At 40.7% G+C, this 24,156-nt stretch overlaps 2 protein-coding genes across 5 annotated transcripts in view; one reads left to right on the forward strand and one right to left on the reverse strand.

The window, feature by feature from the left end:
• trpm1b (transient receptor potential cation channel, subfamily M, member 1b) lies at positions 1–22,663 on the forward strand. Of its 4 annotated transcripts, none has more exons than XM_076089133.1 (27): positions 1–3,260; positions 9,876–9,952; positions 10,667–10,862; positions 10,960–11,173; positions 11,490–11,614; positions 11,718–11,889; positions 12,231–12,405; positions 12,505–12,628; positions 14,040–14,112; positions 14,246–14,346; positions 14,774–14,956; positions 15,060–15,194; positions 15,323–15,373; positions 15,493–15,633; positions 15,727–15,756; positions 15,852–16,144; positions 16,405–16,633; positions 16,790–16,921; positions 17,012–17,143; positions 17,253–17,381; positions 17,514–17,765; positions 17,885–18,077; positions 18,622–18,642; positions 18,731–18,875; positions 18,975–19,180; positions 19,333–19,465; positions 19,558–22,663. In XM_076089133.1, the coding sequence occupies exons 1-27, from the start codon at positions 3,189–3,191 to the stop codon at positions 20,912–20,914; spliced, it is 5,091 nt and encodes a 1,696-aa protein (XP_075945248.1). In that variant the 5' UTR covers positions 1–3,188; the 3' UTR covers positions 20,915–22,663. The 4 variants fall into 4 exon arrangements, with proteins under 4 accessions (XP_075945248.1, XP_075945249.1, XP_075945251.1 ...); XM_076089134.1 differs by having other exon boundaries at positions 17,885–18,059; XM_076089136.1 differs by having other exon boundaries at positions 15,060–15,140; positions 17,885–18,059.
• The window catches only part of LOC142947500 (ras-related protein Rab-8B), a 4,235-nt gene continuing 1,224 nt past the window's right edge, over positions 21,146–24,156 (reverse strand). The window contains exons 2-8 of the mRNA XM_076089143.1: positions 23,750–23,810; positions 23,605–23,665; positions 23,444–23,521; positions 23,213–23,302; positions 23,044–23,109; positions 22,899–22,949; positions 21,146–22,320 (exon numbers count right to left, since the gene is read on the reverse strand). Coding sequence (XP_075945258.1) covers positions 22,228–22,320; positions 22,899–22,949; positions 23,044–23,109; positions 23,213–23,302; positions 23,444–23,521; positions 23,605–23,665; positions 23,750–23,810 — 500 coding nt within the window. The 3' untranslated portion in view covers positions 21,146–22,227. The remainder of the gene's footprint in view (positions 22,321–22,898; positions 22,950–23,043; positions 23,110–23,212; positions 23,303–23,443; positions 23,522–23,604; positions 23,666–23,749; positions 23,811–24,156) is intronic.

The following is a 24,156-nucleotide window of genomic DNA, read 5'->3' on the forward strand; positions in this document are numbered from 1 at the left end:
TACTGTAGGTCATGGCTGATCCCCTTGATAAAACAACCAGCACGCACGTAATCAAAAGAAGACGTAAATGACTTTGATTGGTGTTATTCACCTGCAGGTTTCTGCTGTACTCTTGTTCCTTGCAGTTAAATGTTTTGGTTTCCTTGCCAGGAGTGGTGCCTTTAAGCACGTCACAGGTTCACGGGAACAAAGAAGGACTTCCACTGAACAGTTTAAGTGCACAAAGTGAAACATGGCCTCTTCCTCGAACGGTATCTCCTTCCAGAGTATCACATGTGGAAGTCGTTTCACCCTAACCTACTTTCCAGCTGTTGGTTTTATCTCATCTGGCTTGTGTGATGACATTAGTCACACAAGACACATCACCAATGATCAAGTAAAAGAACCAAAGGTAAATTGAGCTTAATGCAGCAAAGCAGGAGCCTGAAATGAAACTGGAAACCAGCGTACTGTTTCTGTTTGTGTTGAGTATGCAGATTTCCGCTCATGGTTCTGGCTGAACTGGTGATGACCTTTGAGACAAACTGATAGTGTTAAAACTCAAAGTGTTTCTGACAGACATTCTGTGACCCTCATGGTCAGAGAGAGATTAATGCATAATATCCTTGGCCATACAAGAGATCAGAGCGCCCTCTTGTGGTGGAAATGTTGAATTAATTGTTCTAAGTACTTTTCGTTTTGTTTCTAATAGTCGGCGGTTTGAGGTACAGTGTGTACTGCAAGCTGATGTACTGCTGCGGTTAATCCTTGCAGACATGTATTTTGAATAACATAACCCTCCTCTAACATACATTTCTAACTGGAATGCAATCACCTCGTCTGCCAAAGATAGGCCTACGTTCATGTCAGGTTGGATCTACTATTTAAATATTATCTGTTAAATGAGATAATGTCAACAACCTGTGGTTGTACATTTGTTTTCTGTAGTTTAAAATATCTCCTGTTACAAATTGCCAAAGTGTGCCAACAATGAGTTTTTTTTACAGTAAATGTCAGCAGTATAAAACCAATACAATAGACACTACCAACCACATTTTCCGCAATATAATGAACATAAAAAGCAAGTGTGGATAAAAAAAATACGATAAGATTTATTGCCCCTTTGGGGAAACTTTTATTGGACTCAACATCAAGTACATAGCAGCATAATTACAATCATTTATATATTGAATTACATAAAGTTGCACATGTAGTGATGAATCTAACCACACTTTTCACACCGATATTAGTTGTTGCTTCTGCTCCATTCAGTGCTCTACCTTCTCCTGGAGACAAATAATCTGCTCATATGCAAAGCCCCAGCAGATGATAAAGCTTATTTGTGTCTGCTTACAACGAGAAATTAGGCCTTATCCATTCTTAGAGGCAGACAACATCGAGACACATGGCTGGAATGGAGTAGGAAACAAATAATTCATTCATGGACAACACTCTGCCAAATGTGAGATAAAGACAAGTGGAAACCTTCCAACTTTCCTCGGTAACTAAAACAGGCAAGACTTTCATTTTCTCATGTTGAAAACAGCAGAGAAGATACTTGTTGATTTCATAGTGTGGATTAGTAGAATGGTTATCTCCGTGCTGCACTCGCTCATGCTTCGGCTGTGGTTTACTTGTGTGTCACAATGTGTTTCTGTGAGCTTCTCTTTTAGTACAGGATAATTGTGTTTATCCTCATAAACCCTGGTGGTTCAGTCATTAAACACTTATGTGCAGACAAACCTCGTACAAGCGGATATCTAAACGTTTGCAGCTGTAAATAACTTAGATTTAGGTCTTAGGTTTGAAAGTTGCACTCAATGTCAATATCATATACTGTAGCTTCCAGCTAGTTTTGTGGTTTCCACTTCATGTTTCCATGAGCATTTCAATATTGCTCTGGGTAATGTTGGTTATAACTATTCCACTTAGTATCCAGTAGGGGGAGCTGCTGCATATATAATCTGTCTGACTATGGCCTAAAACTTGAATCTTTTTCCATCTGAAGTTCAGATACTTTTCGTTTGATAAGAAAGAAAAAAAGAAAGAAAATCTACATAAAAACATACTTTGTTCCCTTCTTTTATGCCGCATCCTGTAACAGATCTACTATAAGGTGGCAGATAGTTTAGATTCTTAGATTTTTATGTTGATACACTATACAAACGTCACATTTTCAGTTCCGCTAAACATTCATAATGTCACAATGACATTGCATTACAGGTTTCGGTTGGTCTGGAAGTGATAACATCAGCCGTTATGTGATACAATTCATTACTACTAATGTTTTTCATATTTCTAGCTCTGTTAATGAATGTCAAAATGTTTGCTCTTACTCGTCAGCGTAGGCCAAAACATGCAATGTGGTATTAAGCCTTAATAGTTTCATTTTGCATCAACTTTGTCGGTGTTGTATAAGAGGTCAAACTCTTAACAATACTTAACGTCAAGCTGCTCTAAATCTGAGACTACTTTATATGGAACAAAACTACATCAAGTGAGATCTTTCTGAAGAAGTTTAACAACGTGGTAGGTAGAAAGTGTGCAGTTTGAAATAATTGGCGGGACTATTCCTGGTGTGTTGCTACCAGAGAACTGACTTCATGCAGATTCAAATTGGAGTGTGTTAATTCTGGCTTTTGCCTCTGCAACCCACTCTGTATCCGTGCATACCTTTCTGTGTGTACCCTGATGGGACACTCCTCAGACACACTGAGGCTCATCAGGTGGGACAACATTGGGCTTTACCCCGGCTAACTTCAGCCTCACAGCTTGCATGGTCTCTCTAAGCCTGTTTTGCGGCTGTGTTGTGCCAAAGTAGATTTACCTTCAATAACCATTTATTAAATCTCTATCCATTAGACCCTGAGGCTTCGTAAGAGCCGGCTGCATTAAGCCTGATTATGGGATGCAGAGGAAAAGGGTCTATGTGTCAAGTGTGTCATCGAGTGATTTATATCCCTGGCTCGGATGTCTGTCTTGTCAGTCGGGAGTGAGCTGCAGAGAGGAGAGAGAAGCGCTGAAACCTTGAATTGAGTGAAACTTTGATCATTTTTTTGAGATGTGAATCCTGAGGTTGCTGTCATGCCTTGGTTCTGTAGTGGGTATCTATGGTTTCTGTCTGGTTCTGATGTTGATGCTGCCGCTGAACACTGACCTGTTGCCATTCTGAAAGGATCCCTTTCTCAGTCCGTTTGACAGTCTTCAATATGGACACCAGGGGCCAGAGTAGCAACTTTAAACGGGCCTCCCTCAAACGCACCACATCTGACTCGCAGAAGGTAAGAAGAAGCCTGTTCTGTCACATTCAACGGGGATTCTGTATTTCTATACTGAGTTGGATCTGATCTGGAGTGTTTTAATTTGAGTTGGAAAAAAAAGACTCAAGTTCTCTTGAAATTTGTGGGATTTATTTAAAAAGTGAATATTTGTTGTTGTGCCATAAAAGTTATCTATAAAAGAAAAAATATATATATTTTAAATGTGTAACTTTTTGTATCCAGAAACCACGACTACTTTGACTGAGAATGACTTGTGTTGAAAGCAGGTCACATGAAACCACATTAGTTCCTAACCAATCGTTTCACAGCCCCTATGGCACAATGACAAGCACCATTCAGGACTGATGGTCATATATTGGTGTGCACATGGTCTGCTCTCCGTGCCCTGCAAACGTCCTGTTAAATGGTGTTTAAAGCTGAGCAGGCTTCAAGAGCTGCTCACTCCAGTGCTGCAGTTTAATCCTTCATAATGGCCCAGTATGGACAACCCTGACCATGAGAGATTTAGGACGTTTGTATATTTCTAAAGTCTGCTTTCATGTGATTAACACACTCCTGTTGTCATGTCCTTGAAAGCAAGAAATATGCAATTTTTATATGCATGCTTCTACTCTAAATCCAACAAGCAGTGCATGCTGGGATTAGAGCACGCACACTGCAAACTAATACACTACATTTGTAATGCTTCTGTGCTTTTATTTTAAATGTATTTCAGCACAGGACATTGGAGGACAAAAAACTACAAAACGTTCTCATTTAAATAGTTTTAAAGAAATTATTAGTAAAAGATAAAGATGGAAAATAAACTGAAATATCAAACATAACATAAAGCATTTAGAGTGAATTCTTTGTAGATTACATACCCATAATCAACTTCATAATGTTTTGAGGAAAATTGTTCACCCTGTGGTTAAATCACCCCGACTCCTGATGTATACACTAACAGCAGGCTATATCTGACACTGACATCATGAAAATAATTTAGTGTGATGGGTTTCTATAAATTACCGCAAGCATTATGTGGTTAGATTAAAACTCTTCTATAATCCACAGCCTTTTTATACGAGGTTTTACTCTGTAAAGCAATCTGGAATGTCATTGCTCTCAGCTGCACTTTTAATGAAATCTGATATGTTGCTAAATATAAACTAATTTGCTGCACAAACCATACTGCTGAGAGATATCCGTTTTTTGTCATGTTGTTTGTAGTCTTAAATCATGGATTTATCTGCTTTAGTCAAATGATAAGTGTATACTTCATAATTTACAGTGGGGTCATAGTATGAAGAGGGATTTACTTTTGATCCGTGGTAGAGTGCATCAGAAAGAGAGTAAAGGCGATATCTCTTTGGATCTGGTTGGATGACACATGATTAGAAGTCAGGGTAAAGTTGAAATACTCTCCAATAAAGAGCACATTCAGTTAAATGTGTTCGCATGATATCACCTTGTTGCCATAAATGTATATTTTCTGTCTACAGACTGAACACTGTTCTTTTGTAAACGAGCTGCCTCTACTGACCTTTTACCTCTTTAAAGAGAAATAGTTAGTTGGGAAAGAAATGGCCAGAAAGCATCTGAAGGGTTGTAACAATCACTGGACCCTTAAAGGAAATTTGCCACATCAATAAAGGGCAAAATCAAGCCATATGTGATTAACAAATCCTACAATTTTGCAAGAATTTGCAAGATCATATGACTGTGTGATGTAAGCGTCAGGCTCAAGTCAGATGAGAGCCAAGAATCCTCAAAAAGCTTTAAGGCTCAGGGGCCGGACTACAGCAGACCCCAATGTGTGAAGTTCTGAGTAAGCAAAGCTCATGAAAAACAAAAGTTTAACCAGTAAGTTCTTTAAATGTTGCAGCATTCTAGTTAAGTTAAACTAGTGACGTGTTACTCAAGTGCAAGCTTTGCTGGTTGTTGCACCTAAATACTGAATCAAACCCAATAGATCTGTACTAAAGAGTGGTCAAAGCAAAGGGGAAACTGCCTCCAAGATTTAATTCTGCTATGGAGATGGAAAACTCTTACACCCCATAAAATAACACATCATAAGGTTATATATCTGCTACTGGTTGGCCATCTGTTGAGACGCTACATTTTATTTATTTCAAAACTGAATTAGAGGAAAAACCCGTGAAGACGCACCATCTCATTTTCACAGGGGTTCTCCAGCACAAAACATGGAAATTGACTAACATTTGAGAACATAAATTTCCCATATAGGTTCAAATATTTATGTTGCAGAATGATACAAACACTCCAGATCATATCTGTTAATTAAGTGTTAACAGATTAACAGGTAATAATATGTTTTTTTATATGATATGGCATGTAAACAACATTTACATATAACTACTGTCAAAACCTTTGAAACTGCGTGTGGCCTGTTGCACTTTATAAAGACAATTAAAGAGGATCTCACTCAGACCTGTGTGTCCACGCTGAGAAATGCTTATCTTCCGCTAGAAAAAATATTTCAGACTTCTTATTTGTTTTTACAGAGGTACAGTACTGTCTTTATTCTGATTCCCCGATTTCATGTCGAATTTATTTTGCTCTCTTTTTCAGTCAGACCCTCCTTTGGGGCAAAGCAGCTACTTTAAAATATGTCTTATGACTCCCTAACTCTTGGCGATAATCAGTGACATGTTGGACTCATGTGATGGCTAACTAGATTTTCAAACAATGAGTGCATTTACGAACAGGGCTGACTGAAAACAGTTTGCTTCACAGTTAATGCAAATTTGCCTATCCAGAGTCTATCCAGAGTGTGTCGTTCCGTCTAAATATCTTTCCGCCTCGAGTTAAAATATGTGAAAGGCAGCTTTTTATTCGGTCCACGTGGGATCGACCATGAGTCTGAAATGTTTTTTTTTTAGACAGCAAAGGAGTCTACATGGGCTTCCTTCCTGTCACACTGCATCAGGCTCTAACCACATCGCCATTCAATACCAAAGCCGAGCAATTAGTTGCTTTATCTTCAACCCTGGTGACATTCCATTAGGACCCCCAAATCCTTTCTGATCCATTTCACTTGTGCCGATGAGGCTTTTGTTGTGTGAAGCCCGTCGTTACTACAATATTCAGAATAAATCACACGTATAGTTTTTTACTCACCGACAATTATGTGTTCAAAATGCATTGAAACAGACCAGGTCAGATGCCAGCCTACAGAAATACAGCCGTCAGTATACCTTTACCTTATGACGGTTGCTCTGTGTAATTGTAGCAGCACTGGAACAAATTTGCTGTGATCTGGTTGCTCACTAAGCTGAGGGTCAGGAGACCAGAGACCATGTGATCCCAGTGCAAAAAGGCATGAATGTATGGCATACATCTTGACTGACACAAATACTCTGTCTACTGCCAACATGGGAAAAGTACTCATTCTTAGAGAAATTCAGGGTAGAAACATATGTACTGTGTTTATATATTTTATACCTTTTCTGTGACCTCCCCAGCAATCCAGCAATCATTATCTCCATTCCAACACAATTGCCTTTTGTTTTGAACGGTCATTTCCTAAAAAAAAACTGCATGTTGGAATGACTGTTGTTTATTGTTCAGAGGCTTGTCGTAAGTCTCGTTAATTTGCCTGGTGTGACACAATCTGATCCTGCAGTATCTAATTCTTTAAGGTTTTTGTTGTTAGGTGCTCAAAGGCAGCTCTTAACGAGGCAGCTGGTTTGCCGACTGGATTTTGGTTTTAATTGCTGTGGTTAATGAGTTTAAGTAAGCTGAAAGAACTGTGACATGCTTTCCAAACCCTTCTGGAAATGCGCTTTGTTTTCCTCGGCTATAATTACCAGCGGCCCACATGCGTTTTTAACCAGAGCACAACCAAAAGGGGGACAATTGTTAGGCTTCTCTCTCTCTCTCTCTCTCTCTCTCTCTCTCTCTCTCTCTCTCTCTCTCTCTTTCTCTCTTTCTCTCTCTTTCTCTCTCTGTGTCTTTCTGAGTCATCAACCACCAACCTCCCTTGTCTTTTTTACTCTGAGTTACGGTCAGGCTCAAACTGCTCACTTCAACCATAAAAGGAGAGCTTATTAAACCATTTCACATGAGGAAGGTTTTAAATGGATGTCTACAACTTTGTGCTTGTTAACTCCATCTCAGCTTCTAGCTCACCTAATGCCTTCCTCTGGTTATTTAAGCATGCTCCTGATGCCCTTAATTACTTTAAATAGTCTTAATTGAATTACTCCATCAAGTCCAGCATGTACAATAAATATGATTAATTTTAAAGTAATCTAAATAGGTCATATTTTACTTTTCCCTGTTTGAGCCGACGGTTTAGTCTGTTGGATATCAGATAGAAGCCAGTAGGCTAAATGTGATTTGTGTTAACAGTAATATCCCCTTTTCATCCTGCTGGGAGGCTATTTACTACACAAAATCCCAGACATTTAAACAAATGCAATTCCACTTAACATGAGAAAAACTGAAAAGCAAGATAATGTTGAATAGCTGCCTGCAGAGTCTTCCTTTCCTCCACAAAAACATGGTGGATGAAAATAGAGATTAAGTGCAATTAGCATTGACTGACCTTGCCCCCAACTGGAGACCAGTCATGTCTTAACAAGGCGCCTTCCAAAAGAATGCCTGCATCCAATTCTCTCAATTATGCAAATTGGGTTGAAATCAAAGTAGTTGGAGGGGGTGAAAATGTTTCGAATGAAAAGTTGGGGAGCCTCTGAACGAGATTGCAGCGCTTTCAGGTTAGCCAGTCTGCACCGTCTTCTCACACAAGCTAAGATCTTCCACACTGTGAAGCGAACACAAAGAAAGGAGTTTCAACAAATTGGGAGATTAGGGGCCGGTTATCAAAGTAGATTTATTGTGCCTTGTTCAAGCCAAGGATGAAAATACCCTGTGGGCATGGAGAAGGGGTCATGGGACTCCCAAAGGGATTACCTTGAACTGGAGTCATGAGACTTGGGCGAACAAAGACCCTGCTCACATGCTCATCATATTAGCTGGCCCTCATAAAGTGAAGAAGTTTCATGTCTTGTGGGATTCAATGAGAGCACTTGACTGGGAGTGCAGCACCAGGAGAAAGCTCTGCTGGAGGAGCAGCAGACTTTAGACTTCCTCTCCACTCTCGAGGCTTAACCTCCAGCAGCAGATAGGACTCTGCAGCTCGGACAGAAGATTGTGTGTAAGTGTATCTACATTCTGTAACTGCAACTCTTTTTTTAAATTAATTAGATCGCTTTTATGGCACAATTAGTTAGATATGACAGAGATTGTGGAACAAATTACGGATCATGGAAAGTGAATTCACATGTGATGAATGAGAACAGGCAGCAATTTAGTAGTTCTGGGTGTTTAATGATGCATAATAACGGTGAGATGGAAAACTGCTGTAACAAGACCGGCAACAGCAAAATACAACAAGGTGGTACATTTGTTTTCCAAAAAGCTACCATGTAAAAGTATTTGTGAATTACATACGCTATTCAAAATGCCTTCATGCAAACAATCAGTGGACTGTTTAAAAGGAAAAAAGAAAACACTAAATAATAGTGTATTTTTAGCAAAACATCACTTGGTGATTTTATCTACTCAACCAAGTGTTTATCCGATGACTCTTGAGTGAGTCTATTGGGTGAAATCAGGTCATCACAGTAGCAAACATTACAGAGGTGATTTATATATTGATTTATATATGATGAAGGGAAAGATAAAAAGTGTGGATTAAAGAATAAAAAAACCGCAGCAGTACTGTTCCAGTTCAACTCATTAAGACCAGCACATAGTATTAGATGGAACCATAAATATGTAAAAACAGGTTGTAAAAAATACTATAGACCTGATCAAATAATATATTTCTTTATGCAGAATTGAATGGATAGTTTGTGGTTTTGCAGCCGCCCTGCTGGCTGAGGCTAATCGTACCGATAAAGAGAGAACAGTAACTGCACTGTGTTATTGGAACTTGTGATTGCTGTTCACAAGACATTTATACTCATATGACTTCAGACTAACAGGTGACGTTGAAATACTTCTTTTACAATGTTTCGACCTATCGATGCAGTTAAATATTAAGATGATTTTTTTTTTTTTTTTTTTGCCACACTCGACTTCCGAGTGTTTTCTTGGAAAGATTTGCTTCCAATGCTTGAGTTTTAATTGGGGCTCCACAGTCAACAAAGGCCCTCAGAGAAACTCTGCTTTGAACTTGGTTATTTTTGCTCAGCACTGGAAAAAAAAATCCGACAGCAATCAGAGCAGGATTTGACAAAGTGCGTGGGCATAGTACTTTGTGTGTGCTGCTTTTCACTGGCTGCTTATCAAGCTCGAGCAGACAATGAAAGGTGTTAGTCCGCATCCACTGCGTACGGTATTACGAGCTGTTAATACCAGTCAACACGCAATATAAACCGTATTTCAAAGTCTCTGCAGAAACATTTTCACTTTGATTTATATTTTCCCCACGCTCACTGGTTTCTTCGCAGGATGCATATAGTCTTCATCGTTTAGCCGGGATTATTACCAAGAGGATTTTAACAGTGAAATTTAAATACAGATACCTGCAAAGATGATCTCCCTGTGACCATATGACACAATGTGAGCTAACACCTTTTTCTCTCTTATATTTCCTCTTTACAGGCACACAAAGTTTGGATTGAGAGGACCTTTTTAAAAAGAGAATGTATTCACAAATTTCCCACCAAGGACCCGAGCAGGTATTCACACTCTCCACACTGCCTTTTTAATGGTTATTACTGAAATGCGGCCTGAGCCATGAACAGCAGCTCATTATCATTATCATTTCAACATGACATTAAAACTCAAAAACTATTTAAATGAATCATCAAATTCATTTCAGTTGCTCCTTTTTACTGCTATACGATCGAACTTTAATTTTACTCTCTAAAAGTTGAAAGCTGTAAAATAAAGAAAGAAAAAGTAAGCAGGCTGGTGAAAATGTATCTTTTACTTTACTAAAGAATTTGTAATTTGTGTTTTGTAACTTGCATTTTTACTATGGGTATTGTTCTAAATAAATTAGAAATCATTTTAATTTACTTAATCATGACACCTATGACTGCAGGTCATCAGACATTTATCAGGATTATATTTCAGAGGGTATTGTAGGACATGGTTGCTGTCCTGGGCTCCGGGAGCAGCCAGGCAGTGCCGGCCTTTGTTCGCCGAGGCACAAATTTCCCAGAAATGGGCACACAGTCATTAAAGAGCCTGTGCAATGTGTGTTTCGAGGAAAAGACACGGCCTTCATGCGCAGACTCATGAAGGCCGTGTCAAAACACTCAGTTGAATCATGATTCAGCACTGGATAGGACACTGCTCGGGGATTTCTATGCATGATCAACGCACATTTTTAAGTCTACATCCACACAGGGCCCAGGACTGACAGGTTTGTTCTGTGATCTATGTAGATGTTCCTGTGGTCAGCTGACAACGCAACACGTGGCCATCCCTGCTGGTGCCAACTCGCTAGAGGAAGCGAACCAGCTGGTGCAGATTGACACCCCAAAGGATAAATGGAGTGTGATCAAGCACACCAGGACCTACCCAACAGACACCTACGGCTTAATAGAGTTCCAGGGTGGAGGATTCGTCAACAAGGCCATGGTGAGTCTAAGCCATTGAAAAATGAATTCACAGTGACTGTGTGGTTTGATTAGAAATAACTCACATTACGGTTCTCTTCCCTTATTTTCTCTCCTAGTATATTAGAGTCTCCTATGACACCAAACCTGACAACCTCCTGCATTTGATGGTGAAGGACTGGCAGTTGGAACTGCCCACCCTGCTCATCTCCGTCCACGGAGGTCTCCAGAACTTTGACCTCCAGCCCAAACTCAAGCAAGTGTTTGGCAAAGGCCTGATCAAAGCTGCCGTCACCACCGGAGCTTGGATCTTCACGGGTGGAGTCAACACGGGTAGGACGCTGACAGTTCAGGATAACGCTTTTAATGTTCGCTTCACAAAATAACAATTTGTGACATTAGAAGATTACCTTTGTTCTAAATAGTCAATAAATAATACCTATTCTGTAATTTCCTAGGAGGGATTTGACTAACCCATTGTCACAGGTTTAAGCAATGTAATTAAAGCTTTAGTTGGGAAAATTCATCACAAATGGCAACGGTGTGGCGGTGCGTGACAGTAACAGCACTGTATCCCATGATCCAGCCCCATTAGGCAGTTGGAAGAGTCATTATTCATGTTTACCATATTTTGCTCTTTACATCTTAGGGGTGATCCGTCATGTCGGAGATGCCTTAAAGGAACATTCCTCCAAGTCACGAGGGAAGGTGTGCGCTATAGGAATTGCTCCATGGGGGATCCTGGAAAACAAAGAGGATCTCATCGGAAAAGATGTGAGAACCTTTTCTGCTTTTAGTTTCCAGAAAAAAAAAAGATGCTTTCTTACTAATATTTCTTCTTAAAACATTTCAAACTAATTTGTCCTTCTTTTTCCAGGTAAACAAACCCTATCAGACAATGGCAAACCCACTGAGCAAGCTGGCTGTGCTCAACAACAGCCACTCCCACTTCATCCTGACTGACAACGGCACCTGTGGGAAGTACGGCTCGGAGGTCAAACTCCGCCGGCTGCTGGAGAAGCACATCTCCCTGCAGAAGATCAACACGCGTAAGTCAAACAGCGCTCCGCAGACATCAAAAAACATCGTCCATGGTGTGTTTGAGTGTGTGCCAGAGTCTTGTTGGACATGCGGATGGAGAGCTCCTCTGTGGCCTGTGGGCTTCCCTTTGTCATCCTATGCCTGGAGCTCGGATAAGGCAGGGACAGCAAAGGGATGCTCAACTGTCACCACTGACTTCACTCCCTCCTCCGGTTTCGTCTGTACGCGCCCATCAAGTCAATGTGTTCTGCTTCAACACTTCATTCTCAAAATTCTGTTATCAGAAGGTGACACTTTGGTGATAAAAGTGTGGATGAAAGGACTCAGTATTTCTGGCTGTGTGTTGCAGGTTTGGGTCAGGGGGTTCCTCTAGTGTGTATGATAGTGGAGGGAGGCCCCAACGTGATCTCCATCGCACTGGAGAGTCTGAGAGACGATCCTCCCATCCCCGTGGTGGTGTGCGACGGCAGCGGCCGAGCTTCCGACATACTTTCCTTCGCACACAAGTTCTCAGAGGATGGAGGGTGAGCTTTTAGATGATTTCTCCTTTACTGTACTTGGACAGCATTCCTCTGGTAAAAAACAAAAAGCTGATATGTTCTCCATGAATCTTCTTTTTCCAGGATGGTTCATGATGATGTCAGAGAGCAACTTTTGGTAACTATTCAGAAGACTTTCAATTATAGCAAAAGCCAGTCGCAGCAGATCCTGCTCATGGTTATGGAGTGCATGAAGAAAAGAGAACTGGTGAGTAGGAGAATAAACTGGAAAATAAGGTGTTGATATCTTTAAGATATTCCACAAGTATTATTTGAAAGTAACATGTCTGTGTCAATCAATAAATATCTCTGAGTTGTGAATTCATCTGGTCTCCATCGTCATTTATCCATTCCACTCATCTGTGTATTACCATTAACATATCGAATAAACATAATCCCCACAGCGTGCTTGTCATCTCTCCTTGTGGTCGTGTGCCATTATGTTCATGTAATCTGGGGCAAACGCAGCTTCACTACATCATCAACCCTCATGTATAGTATAAGCACACAGCTGTAAAGATTGTAAAGATTTTTGCAAGTGATGTGATTAGTAGTTTGTAATAACCAGCATATATATTTAATCTACAGACTGCATACATTTGGGTGGGAAAGATGAGCTCACACTACCACCTGCTTAGCAGAGACCTTTACTTCATCCATCCACACTAAGCATGCAGCACACAGATGGAGGAGAGGATCCATCTCCCTAATCCTCAGCCAGGTTCTCTTTCCACTCCCCGTGTTTTTTTCAGTCCTCAGAGTGCTATCACTTCACCAGCGACTCTGCATCCTCTATCCCCAATGTATTAGACCGCCTAATGCTCCAACACACTCAGATAAGCACCCTAAACTGTTTTTTCAAAGATCATACCGCTGTGGGCATTTAGTTTTCACTGATACCCAACCCAGACAATCTGACAGAGCCGCCAAGTTGTTTGAGCTCTTTATAAGCAACTAAAAGGCCACACTGCTGCCTGCTCTTAATCTAAAGTGCCATGACTAACCTACAGGTGAATCAGTGTCACCATCTAGTCCCCAAATAATCCTTTCATCCTAAGTGCATCCCATGTGAACAGCTGGGTTTAACAGATACACTGATTTAGAAGGCTGAAATTTGCTGTGATGCAACACCAGGCTGCAACATTTAACCGAATTAGGAGTTCACCAATATAACAGTCTCCCTATTTGCCAAAAAGCACACAGCGCATCCTGCAACTGTCTGAAAGAACAACACGAGTTTTCAGTCTTCATTATCAACGCATCCCGAGACCAGCCCCGACATCTCTGGCGCCGTGCCACATATTCATCCCAACTTAATCCTATTTACCATGGCTGCACATGTGACAGACCCGTCAGCATAATTTCATTTGATATAGTCGAGTCCATAACAAAGAAAACACTATCACGCTGTCTGACTAGTAAAATGAGCTTGTTCAATGGTCAGCCTGCAGTGAGAGGTCTAGCTGAAAGAATCTCCCATCAGTTCATCACCACATGTTTACAGCTGCAGTTACAGTGGTTCATTCATTCATTTAGGTGGTTTGTTATCAACTGATTAAACCATTACAGTACAAGGCTTCACGTCTGCTGTCGTTTCTTCTCTTATTTTTCACATGCAGATCACAGTTTTTCGAATGGGTTCTGAGGGACAACAAGATATTGAAATGGCCATTCTTACTGCCCTGTTAAAAGGTATTATCTGGCTACACCACAACAAACAAGTCCACATGTGTGTGTACTATTACTTCACAGCAATACTTTTCTTGCGATGGACTACATGCTTGCTATTCTCTCTCCGTCTGTCCTTCCGTTTCTTTTGCATCAGGCACAAACGCAGCAGCAGCTGACCAGCTTAGTTTGGCTCTGGCCTGGAACAGAGTGGACATTGCTCGTAATCACATATTTGTTTACGGACACAATTTACCAGTAAGTGGGGCTCACATGTGAATAATGTAAATGAATCATTTCACATGAGTGCAGTACAGTTACAAAGCTGGCAAAGATGTATTTAGTACAGAAGGAAATAATCTCATTTTGAAATGGAGTTGCTCAAAGTCCCCCTTCACTCAAAATGTGTTTGGCTTATTGTTACTTCATGTTGTGGAAAAAACAGATATTGATTATTAATATTCAAAGCAGAGCAGTTTTATATGTCTTCAACTATATTGTTAAACAACAAAGTATCCTCGACATATAGCAGAAGCACAGAGAGATCTCCTATAAACTGTGTTGTGTTTCTCAGATAATCACAATTCCAGTGATTTAATGTAATCAAGTACCACTAATGGCAGAAAATAAATTGATATTTTTATGCTTAAGATTTATTTATTCACCTTATTCCCTGCTTGGTAAGCCTGCCGGTGCCATGGTCAACTCTACAACGTCTACCTCCTCGGCTCAAGAGAAGCAAAAGAGTCCTGCCAGCGCACCTCGAAACAAAACCCGGGCAAAGAAGGGAAAGGGGAAGGGGAAGGGGAAGACAAAGCCTGAACCTCCAGAGGAAACAGACCCTAGGAAGTTGGAGTTGATTCGTTGGGTAAGAGTGGGGTTTATGGCAAAAACTCTCACTTGAGTTCATAATATGAATATATAATGATTGCTGTGATGTGTAAATGATAAGTCATCTATCTTACTCTAAGGTGAACTCTCTGGAGCAGGCTATGATGGATGCTCTGGTGCTCGACCGAGTGGACTTTGTCAAACTGCTCCTTGAGAATGGGGTCAGCATTCACCACTTCCTCACCATTCCCAGACTGGAGGAGTTATACAACACGGTGGGCCTGACACACTACAGCAAATGAAAATGAGACTGAACCCCTTTAAAATACAGATCTGGCAAATATGAAAAAGGTTGACACTAATTACACAACCTTCTTCTTCCTCCTCTTCGCTCTTCCCTCAGAAACTTGGCCCCACTAATACACTGAATACTGTGGTGAGGGATATCAAAAAGGTAAAATGATCTTTCCAATTACATGTTTTCTGCATAATGTCTAACATTTAAGACTTTTTCAGGCTATACATCATCTTGAGATACTTGCTATATTACATATTACACTGGTGCTTTTGCAGGGAAACCTTCCTCCAGATTATCAGATCACTGTGATTGATATTGGTCTGGTGCTGGAGTGCTTCATGGGGGGAGCTTACAGGAGCAATTACACCAGGAAGGCTTTCCGCAACCTCTACAATAATTTGTATGGACTAAAAAGGGTACGCATGGGTGGAAGAAAATAACTGATAACAGCTCGTTCATCATATTAAGTAACATTTATGTATTAATGATGTTTTGCTCTCTTCTTGCAGCCGAAGGCTCTGAAGCTTCTTGGAATGGAGGTGGGGTATCCTTTCCACAACAAAATCTGTCAAGTAGCTAAAACAACACAACCCACAGAGAACAATAATCCATCATTATGTTTCCATGTTGTCAGGATGATGAACCAAGGTCAAAAGGCAAGAAAAGGCAAAAAAAGAAGAAAGAAGAAGAGGTGGAAATTGACGTGGATGACCCTGAGGTCTGTCGATTCAAGTTCCCCTTCCATGAGCTGATGCTGTGGGCGGTGCTGATGAAGCGCCAGAAGATGGCGCTGTTTCTTTGGCAGCGTGGAGAAGAAGCTATGGCGAAAGCCCTGGTGGCCTGTAAACTGTATAGAGCCATGGCCCATGAGTGCTCTGAGAGTGAATTGGTGGATGACATCTCCCAAGACCTGGAGAACAACTCCAAGTCAGTACATGTAACATCTCTCACAAATGTTTCACCTGTAGCTTTCACAAGGTATTTTCTCCCCAAATAAAAACGCACAGGTGCATATCACTCTTTACATTGGTTTCCTGTCCTCTACTGAACAGCAACATCTGTGATGTAATTATTGTAATTAACTTCAACTTTTCATTTGCTTCTTTTGCATTCATGTTTTTCTGTGATCTCAAACTTTTTGACTGTGCAATAAAGAAATGAATATCATAGTTTCCTCTCTTTCATAGAGAATTTGGCCAGCTTGCCTACGAGCTGTTGGACCAGTCCTACAAGCATGACGAACAGGTAGCCATGAAACTCCTAACATATGAGCTGGTCAACTGGAGTAACTCCACCTGTCTGAAGCTGGCTGTGGCTGCTAAGCATCGTGACTTCATTGCCCACACCTGCAGCCAGATGTTGCTCACCGACATGTGGATGGGCTGCTTAAGGATCGGCAAAAATCCCGGCCTCAAGGTTGATACCACAAAATGTTTTCCTTTAGGAATCCATAAAAAAATATTTCACAGTAATAATAACATCACTAGTCGTATTACTTGTAGTATTGCATTTAGGTAAGAGTAAAATAACAACAAACTCACTGTGTCTTATAAAAACTGTTTTCTCACCAAGGTTATTCTGGGAATCTTCTTTCCTCCTCTGATTCTACTGTTGGATTTCCGTCTTGGAGATGATGCATCCTATCATGCACCTGGAGACAAAGAACAGGGAAAAGACAAGGATGACGACACAAAATCCAGCAAGGTAATTCATTCATTTTACACATACGGTTTAAATACTTGTCAAAGGGTATAAAATATAAGCTGAAACTGAGAGTTTGCTGTTATGTTTTAGGACCCTAATAATGATGCAACTTCCCGAAAGGGTGATGAAGAGGAGGATAGTACTAATGTCCGCAAAATCCCCATTGGCAAAAGGTTCTTTGAGTTTTATAATGCGCCATTCACCAAATTCTGGTTCAACACTGTAAGTGTCCTTCATTTAATCAAGAATGATTTCTTATTTTGTTTCACTTCGAGTGTAGTGACTTAAATGCAATGGCATTTGGGGTATTTTCTTCTTCTCTCTTCGACAGATTTGCTATCTGGGATATTTGATGTTGTACAACTACATAATCCTGGTAAAAATGGAGCGATGGCCATCTTTACAAGAGTGGACTGTCATTGCATACATCGTCACACTTGGATCAGAAAAGATCAGACAGGTACAAGCCATTAAATATGATACATTTTATCTGATTTGAGTCCTTATAAGTGTAATACATATATACATATATATATATAGATATTATCTATATTGTGTGGCATCTGCATGACCTTTAAACCCTGATGTCTAGATTCTGATGTCAGAGCCAGGGAAGCTGAAACAGAAGATAAGTGTGTGGCTGGAGGAGTACTGGAACATCACAGACGTGGCTGCCATTTGCACCTTCCTTCTAGGTCTAATGCTACGGCTGCAGCATGAGCCTTACTTGGGCTACGGCAGAGTCATCTACTGCATAGACATCATCTTCTGGTACATTCGTGTGTTGGACATCTTTGGAGTCAACAAATACCTGGGACCCTATGTGATGATGATAGGGAAGATGGTAACAACATTTTGTGTTTCACAAATCATGCGACAATCACATGACAGACATGCAACACAAACAGAATGAACAGAAGTTTACACTAACGCTATCATTTATATGTGCTTCTTGTCTTTCAGATGATAGACATGATGTACTTTGTGGTGATCATGTTGGTGGTGCTTATGAGCTTCGGGGTGGCTCGGCAAGCCATCCTTCACCCTGATGAGGAGCCAACATGGCGCCTGGCCAGAAACATTTTCTACATGCCCTACTGGATGATCTACGGAGAGGTTTTTGCGGACTCGATAGACCGTAAGACTAGAGTTCATAGTAAGATTCTGTTTCTTGATTCTGGGCAGATGATCAGTGTTACAGTATTTTTCCTGTTTCAAATTCTGTGATGTTTATGAATAATATATTACACTGTAACCCCTCAATACTTTGTCTCCCTCTGCTGGCATATTTATATTAACCTTCAATACATGGTAATCATTTTGCATTGAGGAAAAGCAGGATATGTATTATCTAATTTCCTCAATCATGATCATCTGCCTGTAAGTTGTTTTTCTGTCAGTGTTTCTTCTGTCAGGGTGAAGGCAACAAGCAGCTGTCGAAAAAAAGCCTAAATTAGCAAGGTTATTAAATATTAAAACAGATGTTTTCTGAAGAAGTTACTGATCCTTCTGTTTGTTTTAATATACTAAAAATATATATAAAAAGAAACAATCTTTAGTGTTTGATTAGTTGCAAATTGGAGAAACATTTTGAAAACACCAGTCCACTCTTTCATGGACATCGGCTTGACCTTGACAGAAGTGCGATATAAAAAAATGCGTGTTTATTGATTTTAACGCTTTTTCAATGTTTCTCCAAGTCTATGCGATGGAAATCAACCGTGAGTAGTGTTCAAGCCAAAAATACATTTCAAATCAGCTAAAGAGCTCGGAATAATTTCTACAGCTAGAACTTTTCTTTCGCTGCAGCTCCATGTGGTGAACATCTATATGATGAGGATGGGAAGAAACTGCCTCCATGTATCCCTGGTGCCTGGCTCACACCTGCCCTCATGGCCTGTTACCTTCTCGTGGCAAACATTCTTCTGGTTAACTTGCTCATTGCCGTGTTCAAGTAAGTATATGCCCCAATGTCTAACTGCTCTATTGTTCTACAAGAAACATCGGCTATTACAGTGTGTATACTCACTGGTCTTGGTTTCCTTTTCCACAGCAACACTTTCTGTGAAATCAAGTCCATTTCCAACCAGGTGTGGAAGTTCCAGAGGTATCAGCTGATCATGACGTTTCATGACCGTCCCATCCTGCCGCCACCTCTCATCATCTTCAGCCACCTCTACATCCTCTTCAACAGGCTGTTTCGGCGGTGTGCCAGAAAGAGACAAGATGGAGAGTTGGATGAGAAGGACCGCGGACTCAGTAAGTCACCTCTAATGATACCAAAAAAATACACACAAATGAATTTAGGCTCATCCTGGATCACAAAAAAAAAAATCATGTTGCAGCCCTTATAAGATTACAGGTCAGTATTGGTTCTGACTGAAACACACTGACTGACTTGTTTCTACCAGAGCTCAGGCTGAATCCAGAGGAGCTAAAAAGTCTGTATGAGTTTGAAGAACAGTGTGTGGAGGAATATTTCCGTGAGAAAGAGGACGAGCAGCAGTCCTCCAGTGACGAACGCATCAAGGTTACCTCAGAAAGGTGAACACCCTTTTTCATGCACGGCTCAGACATTTCTAAGCATGTTGATTACAGTTTATGCTCACATAAACTATTGTTTCTCTGGTCTGCAGAGTTGAGAATATGTCCATGCGTCTGGAGGAGGTAAATGAGAGGGAGAACACTATGAAGGCCTCCCTGCAGACAGTGGATCTGCGCTTGGCACAGCTGGAAGAGATCCACGGACGCATGGCGGTTGCCCTGGAAAAGCTTGCAGGGGTGGACAGACTGGAACTGACCAGAACCCATTCACGAAACTCCGCTGTCTGCGACACCTCCTCCCTACTGCGCCAGGGCAGTATTAACAGTGCTGACGGTTACAGTCTTTATCGCTTCCACATGGACATGGAGGAGTTTGCATCAAAGCAGAAGGACACAGATGAGACAACTAAAACTGGCGTAGGAAGACAGAGGAGTCTGCGGCAAGCCTCCAGTATTTGTACTCTCAACACAAAGGAAGGTGGTCAGACCTTAGAGGTTGGTGGTTTGGAGAGATCACGACCAAGTTCATGTGTGGACATTCTCATATCTCCATGTGAACAAAAGCCTGCCTCTGCAGCATCGAGTCAAGAGAACATATCCAACCTAAAACAAGGCAGCACAATGCTGCTAGATAGACTACAGCCTTGTTCTCCACCAAAAAGAACTAAATCCTTGAGATACTATCCAGTTGAAGACCAACCCATTTCTCCTTTGTCAAAGAGGAGGGCTATGAGCACCATCATTGTCAACCCGCCTGATGAACCCGAGGAAGCAGATGAGCCCACAAAGAAGGCCCAACTGCCATCTGGAACCTCCTCTTCCCCAAAGAGGACTAAATCATTGAGATATGCCCCTACTGAAATCCAAAGCCAGACTTCCCCTATCACAAAAAAGAGAGCTATGAGCAGCATCATCTACAACCCAGCGGAGGCAGGTGATGATGTGCAAACTGCAGACTACAAGTCAGTAGTGGAACAGATCACTAAAACACCAAAACAGTGGCCGGAAAACTTGGAGTACGAGGTGCACCCGAGCACTATTGGTCACATGCCTAAAGTGTCAACAGTCAGAACTCTCTCCCAGCAGTTCGAAGCTAGCGCTGCACCTACAGAGCCTAAAAAAGAAGAGAGTCAGACGGATCATAATCCTTTAGAACGCAAGGGAGCTCGTCCAACAGAGGAACCCGCAGCACACCAAACAAAGACGAAGGCCAAGCGCAATCTCTCAGACGCTACCGAGTATCTGACTGTAGCTGATGAAAAGCATTTTCCGTCTCACAGATCGCAGAGCTTTAATGTCAGCAAGATGAAAGCAAAGGTGGTTAGCAAGGAGCCCAGAGCCTCAAGCAGCGAGAGAGACCTGGTTGAAGCCTGCAGGGTAGCAGGGGCCGATGAGGGGACAAAGATGGAGGCAGAGCAGAAAGAAGATGATCCACAGGAAAATAAATGAGAGCCAAGAAGGCAGGAGGGATACAACAGAATGAGGAAAAATATATTTATGGAGGAGGAATTGAAAGCTACCAGCGATGCAGAGAACTAGCCGGCCTTTCAACTGGAGATTAACGAGTTCATGATTTCACATTAATGATCAAAAATAGAATGACAGTAATGAAAAATCATTACCAAACTGACATCTTCCGTCATGCATTTAATGTTAGTTGGCAGTGCAGAGTAGGGACAAATCAACACAACTCTCTCTTTGAAAGATCCACTTTCTTTACTGTCTTTCATTAGTTTAACATACAGTAACTCAACATCATTCACATTACAGCTTTCCTCAGTCATTGAGTTTTCACGTTGGACGTCTACATTTTAGGGTGAAAATAAAGTATACACACAATCAGTTAGTTGTGCCAAAATCATGACACAACATGAACATCAAAAACATTAATTCAAATATGATTGACACTTTCAAATACTGTCTGTAAACATATTCTTTTCAGATACTGTAAAATGTGCTTAAAAATGTTCCACTCAGAGGTAACCCTATAGCTTTCATGCAAATACTGACAATCGCATAACAATACGTAGTTAGGTACAGCTCCTAAGAAACAAACTACCTCTCACAGTTTCATTTTGACACAGAAACCTGTTTAAATGAAGGTTTCCTGAAAAAGACAGTAGGTTATATTTATACATATTTTTGTCTCTCCTTTCACAACACTGGGAATCCTTCGAGGCACGCATGAACAAATAGAAATGGTGCCAGTGCAACAGGAGACCGTAGGCATATTAGTATACATGAATTTACACAGACAAGTACAATCAATGCTGAGACGTGATATGTCCATCTGACAGCAACATCATGGTAAATATGATAATAGATAGTGTTTATAAAACAATGCTACAATTTATGAAAGAATCTGCATTTTCCATTTTTTTTTTTTCACATTTATAAGACAACTATGTGGAACTTCATCATATTAAATAACGTCTATTTTCAGGACATCCAACAGAGGTATTATAAAAGCCAACAGAATCACTGCCTCCTGTGAGCAGACTCTGCAGGGCCAGCTACAAACCAATTCTGAGGATCACGCTCAGGTCTTTTGCATGACAGGATATACAGTATCAGGCCTCATTCCTTATTGATCCTCTTCATCAGGATGGCATCCCAACCACTCGTGAACCTGTGAGCTTCAGCTGGCAGGAAGGAACTCTGAATATTACCACTGCTGTCGCTGCTGGGAGGACGCCCCGGAAGGTTGGAACCAGAAACAGCAAAGTCACGCTAGAGAGCCGTGAACACTGGAGGCGAGCAGCCTAGAGGAGTGAACACTTGAAGAATTTTATCCTCTTCGACTTTTTGTCTGTGATCTTGACTGGTTTGCCTGATCCTCCGGCATTGTTGTCAGTCTATCAGGAAAAGATGTGATAGTAGAGAAATGTTATAAATAAAGTAGGCCTTCACAGGAAGTGTAGCACCTGTCAAGGTTGTAGGTTTAGTTCCTGCATTATATTCATATCAATCGAGCAAATAAACATTATTATGAAACTGGTTATCAGGTTTCAAACTTATAGAAATGTTGTGTTTTATTGCAGTACTATTAATAAACTAATGTTGATTCAAACATTTTGTTTTCATTAATAGAGAGCTCATACTTTAACAAAAATGTTGTACAAGCATCTTTACAACAAAGGGCACAGTCCAGGTACAAACATCAGTGGCCTCTTTGTAGCCTGAGAGGCGAAACACAAGCACTCGCTACTGCTTACAAAGCTCATCTGCTGAGTGAAGGATCATTGAAAGCAACCTAGATGAGCATTATCATCTTTTTTATCAGCTCCTCTTATCTGAAAAATGGCGGCTAAACTGTAAGAAGACTGTTTCAAGAGATTCCAGTGAATGAATAAGAATCTGTAAAAAGTGTGAAAAGTGACATGTCCCCACCATACCCAGTGGAATCTATTAATAAAATATCTGAATCACTTACCGTCTTTGAGCTCAGGTTATGTAATATGTCTCTTCCAATGTTATAAAAGGCCTGGAATGACAAATAATAAACAAAATATGTTAAATGTACATATTTATTAGCCATGTTAGATGGTTCTTTCAGGGTAAAAAACAAATCAGCTTACCTCTTCTACATTTAGGCTAGACTTTGCACTTGTTTCCAAGAACTTAACTCCATAATCAATAGCCAGCTAAGTGAGATACAAATACAAAAGTTAGCGTGTCACTCAGCCTGCAGAGCATTTCAATTTGTTTGGGACTGCTACTTAATAATGACCGGCTGCAGAAACTCACTTTTTCACCTCTGTCTTTGGACACCTGTCTCCTGTCAGCCATGTCACATTTGTTACCCAGTACCATCTTCTCCACGTCAGACGAGGCATGCTGGGAGTTAAAAAGACTCATTATGCAAAGTTGTGCTTATGTTGGCGCAATATCAGACAGCAAGTACAACCAAATATATAGACATTTTATGAAGAAAAACATCAGTTCAACTACTAATACTAGTTTCAATTCAGTGCTCACCTCTTCAATATTTCTAATCCAGTTTTTTATGTTTTCGAAAGACTTCTCATTGCAGATGTCATAGACCAACATAATGCCCTGTGAAGAAAAACAGTCCTCCTCATAAATAATAATTATTTTGATATGTAAGATAAACCCAGAGGGAGGAAGTGCCAACATACCATTGCTCCTCTGTAGTACGCTGTGGTGATGGTGCGAAACCTCTCCTGCCCTGCAGTGTCCCTAAAAACATCAAATTCATTGTGAACATTGGTGTCACACTCAGATTTTTAAAAAAGGAAGAAAAACACCTCGAATAACACTTACCAAATTTGAAGTTTGACTCTCTTTCCATCCAGCTCTATAGTTCTGATTTTGAAGTCTATTCCTGCATTTGAATAAACAGGCACAGACAGAGGCTGATGCTTACTGCATTGATTAATAATTACATGTGATTATAAAACATCTTTGCTCATCATAAGATGCACCACAAACCAGGCACTTCTGCAATACACATCTTCCCTTCGTGAACAGTAACTTTTGAATGGACTGTTAATCACATGTCAAGTCGTAGGATGACATCATTCAATGTCACAGGACAACTAGCTGCTGCAGTGTACTGTAGAGCTTAATGGAGGACATAACAATATTTTAACAATTCTGAATGGAACAAAGAAGGCCTCGTCTTTTAATAAGGTTTCCAAAGGTCAAACATCATGACTGCAGTTTTTTGA

Source organism: Anarhichas minor, unplaced genomic scaffold (genome assembly GCF_050575085.1).
Source record: "Anarhichas minor isolate MPS153535 unplaced genomic scaffold, ASM5057508v1 ptg000011l, whole genome shotgun sequence".
Taxonomy (NCBI): domain Eukaryota; kingdom Metazoa; phylum Chordata; class Actinopteri; order Perciformes; family Anarhichadidae; genus Anarhichas; species Anarhichas minor.

Coding starts and splice junctions, on each gene's coding strand:
- trpm1b (XM_076089133.1), top strand. CDS start 3,189: ATGGACACCAGGGGCCAGAGTAGCAACTTTAAACGGGCCTCCCTCAAA. Junction 11,615..11,717: donor AGGATCTCATCGGAAAAGAT/GTGAGAACCTTT, acceptor TTCTTTTTCCAG/GTAAACAAACCCTATCAGAC. Junction 18,078..18,621: donor CCGTAAGACTAGAGTTCATA/GTAAGATTCTGT, acceptor TGTTTCTCCAAG/TCTATGCGATGGAAATCAAC.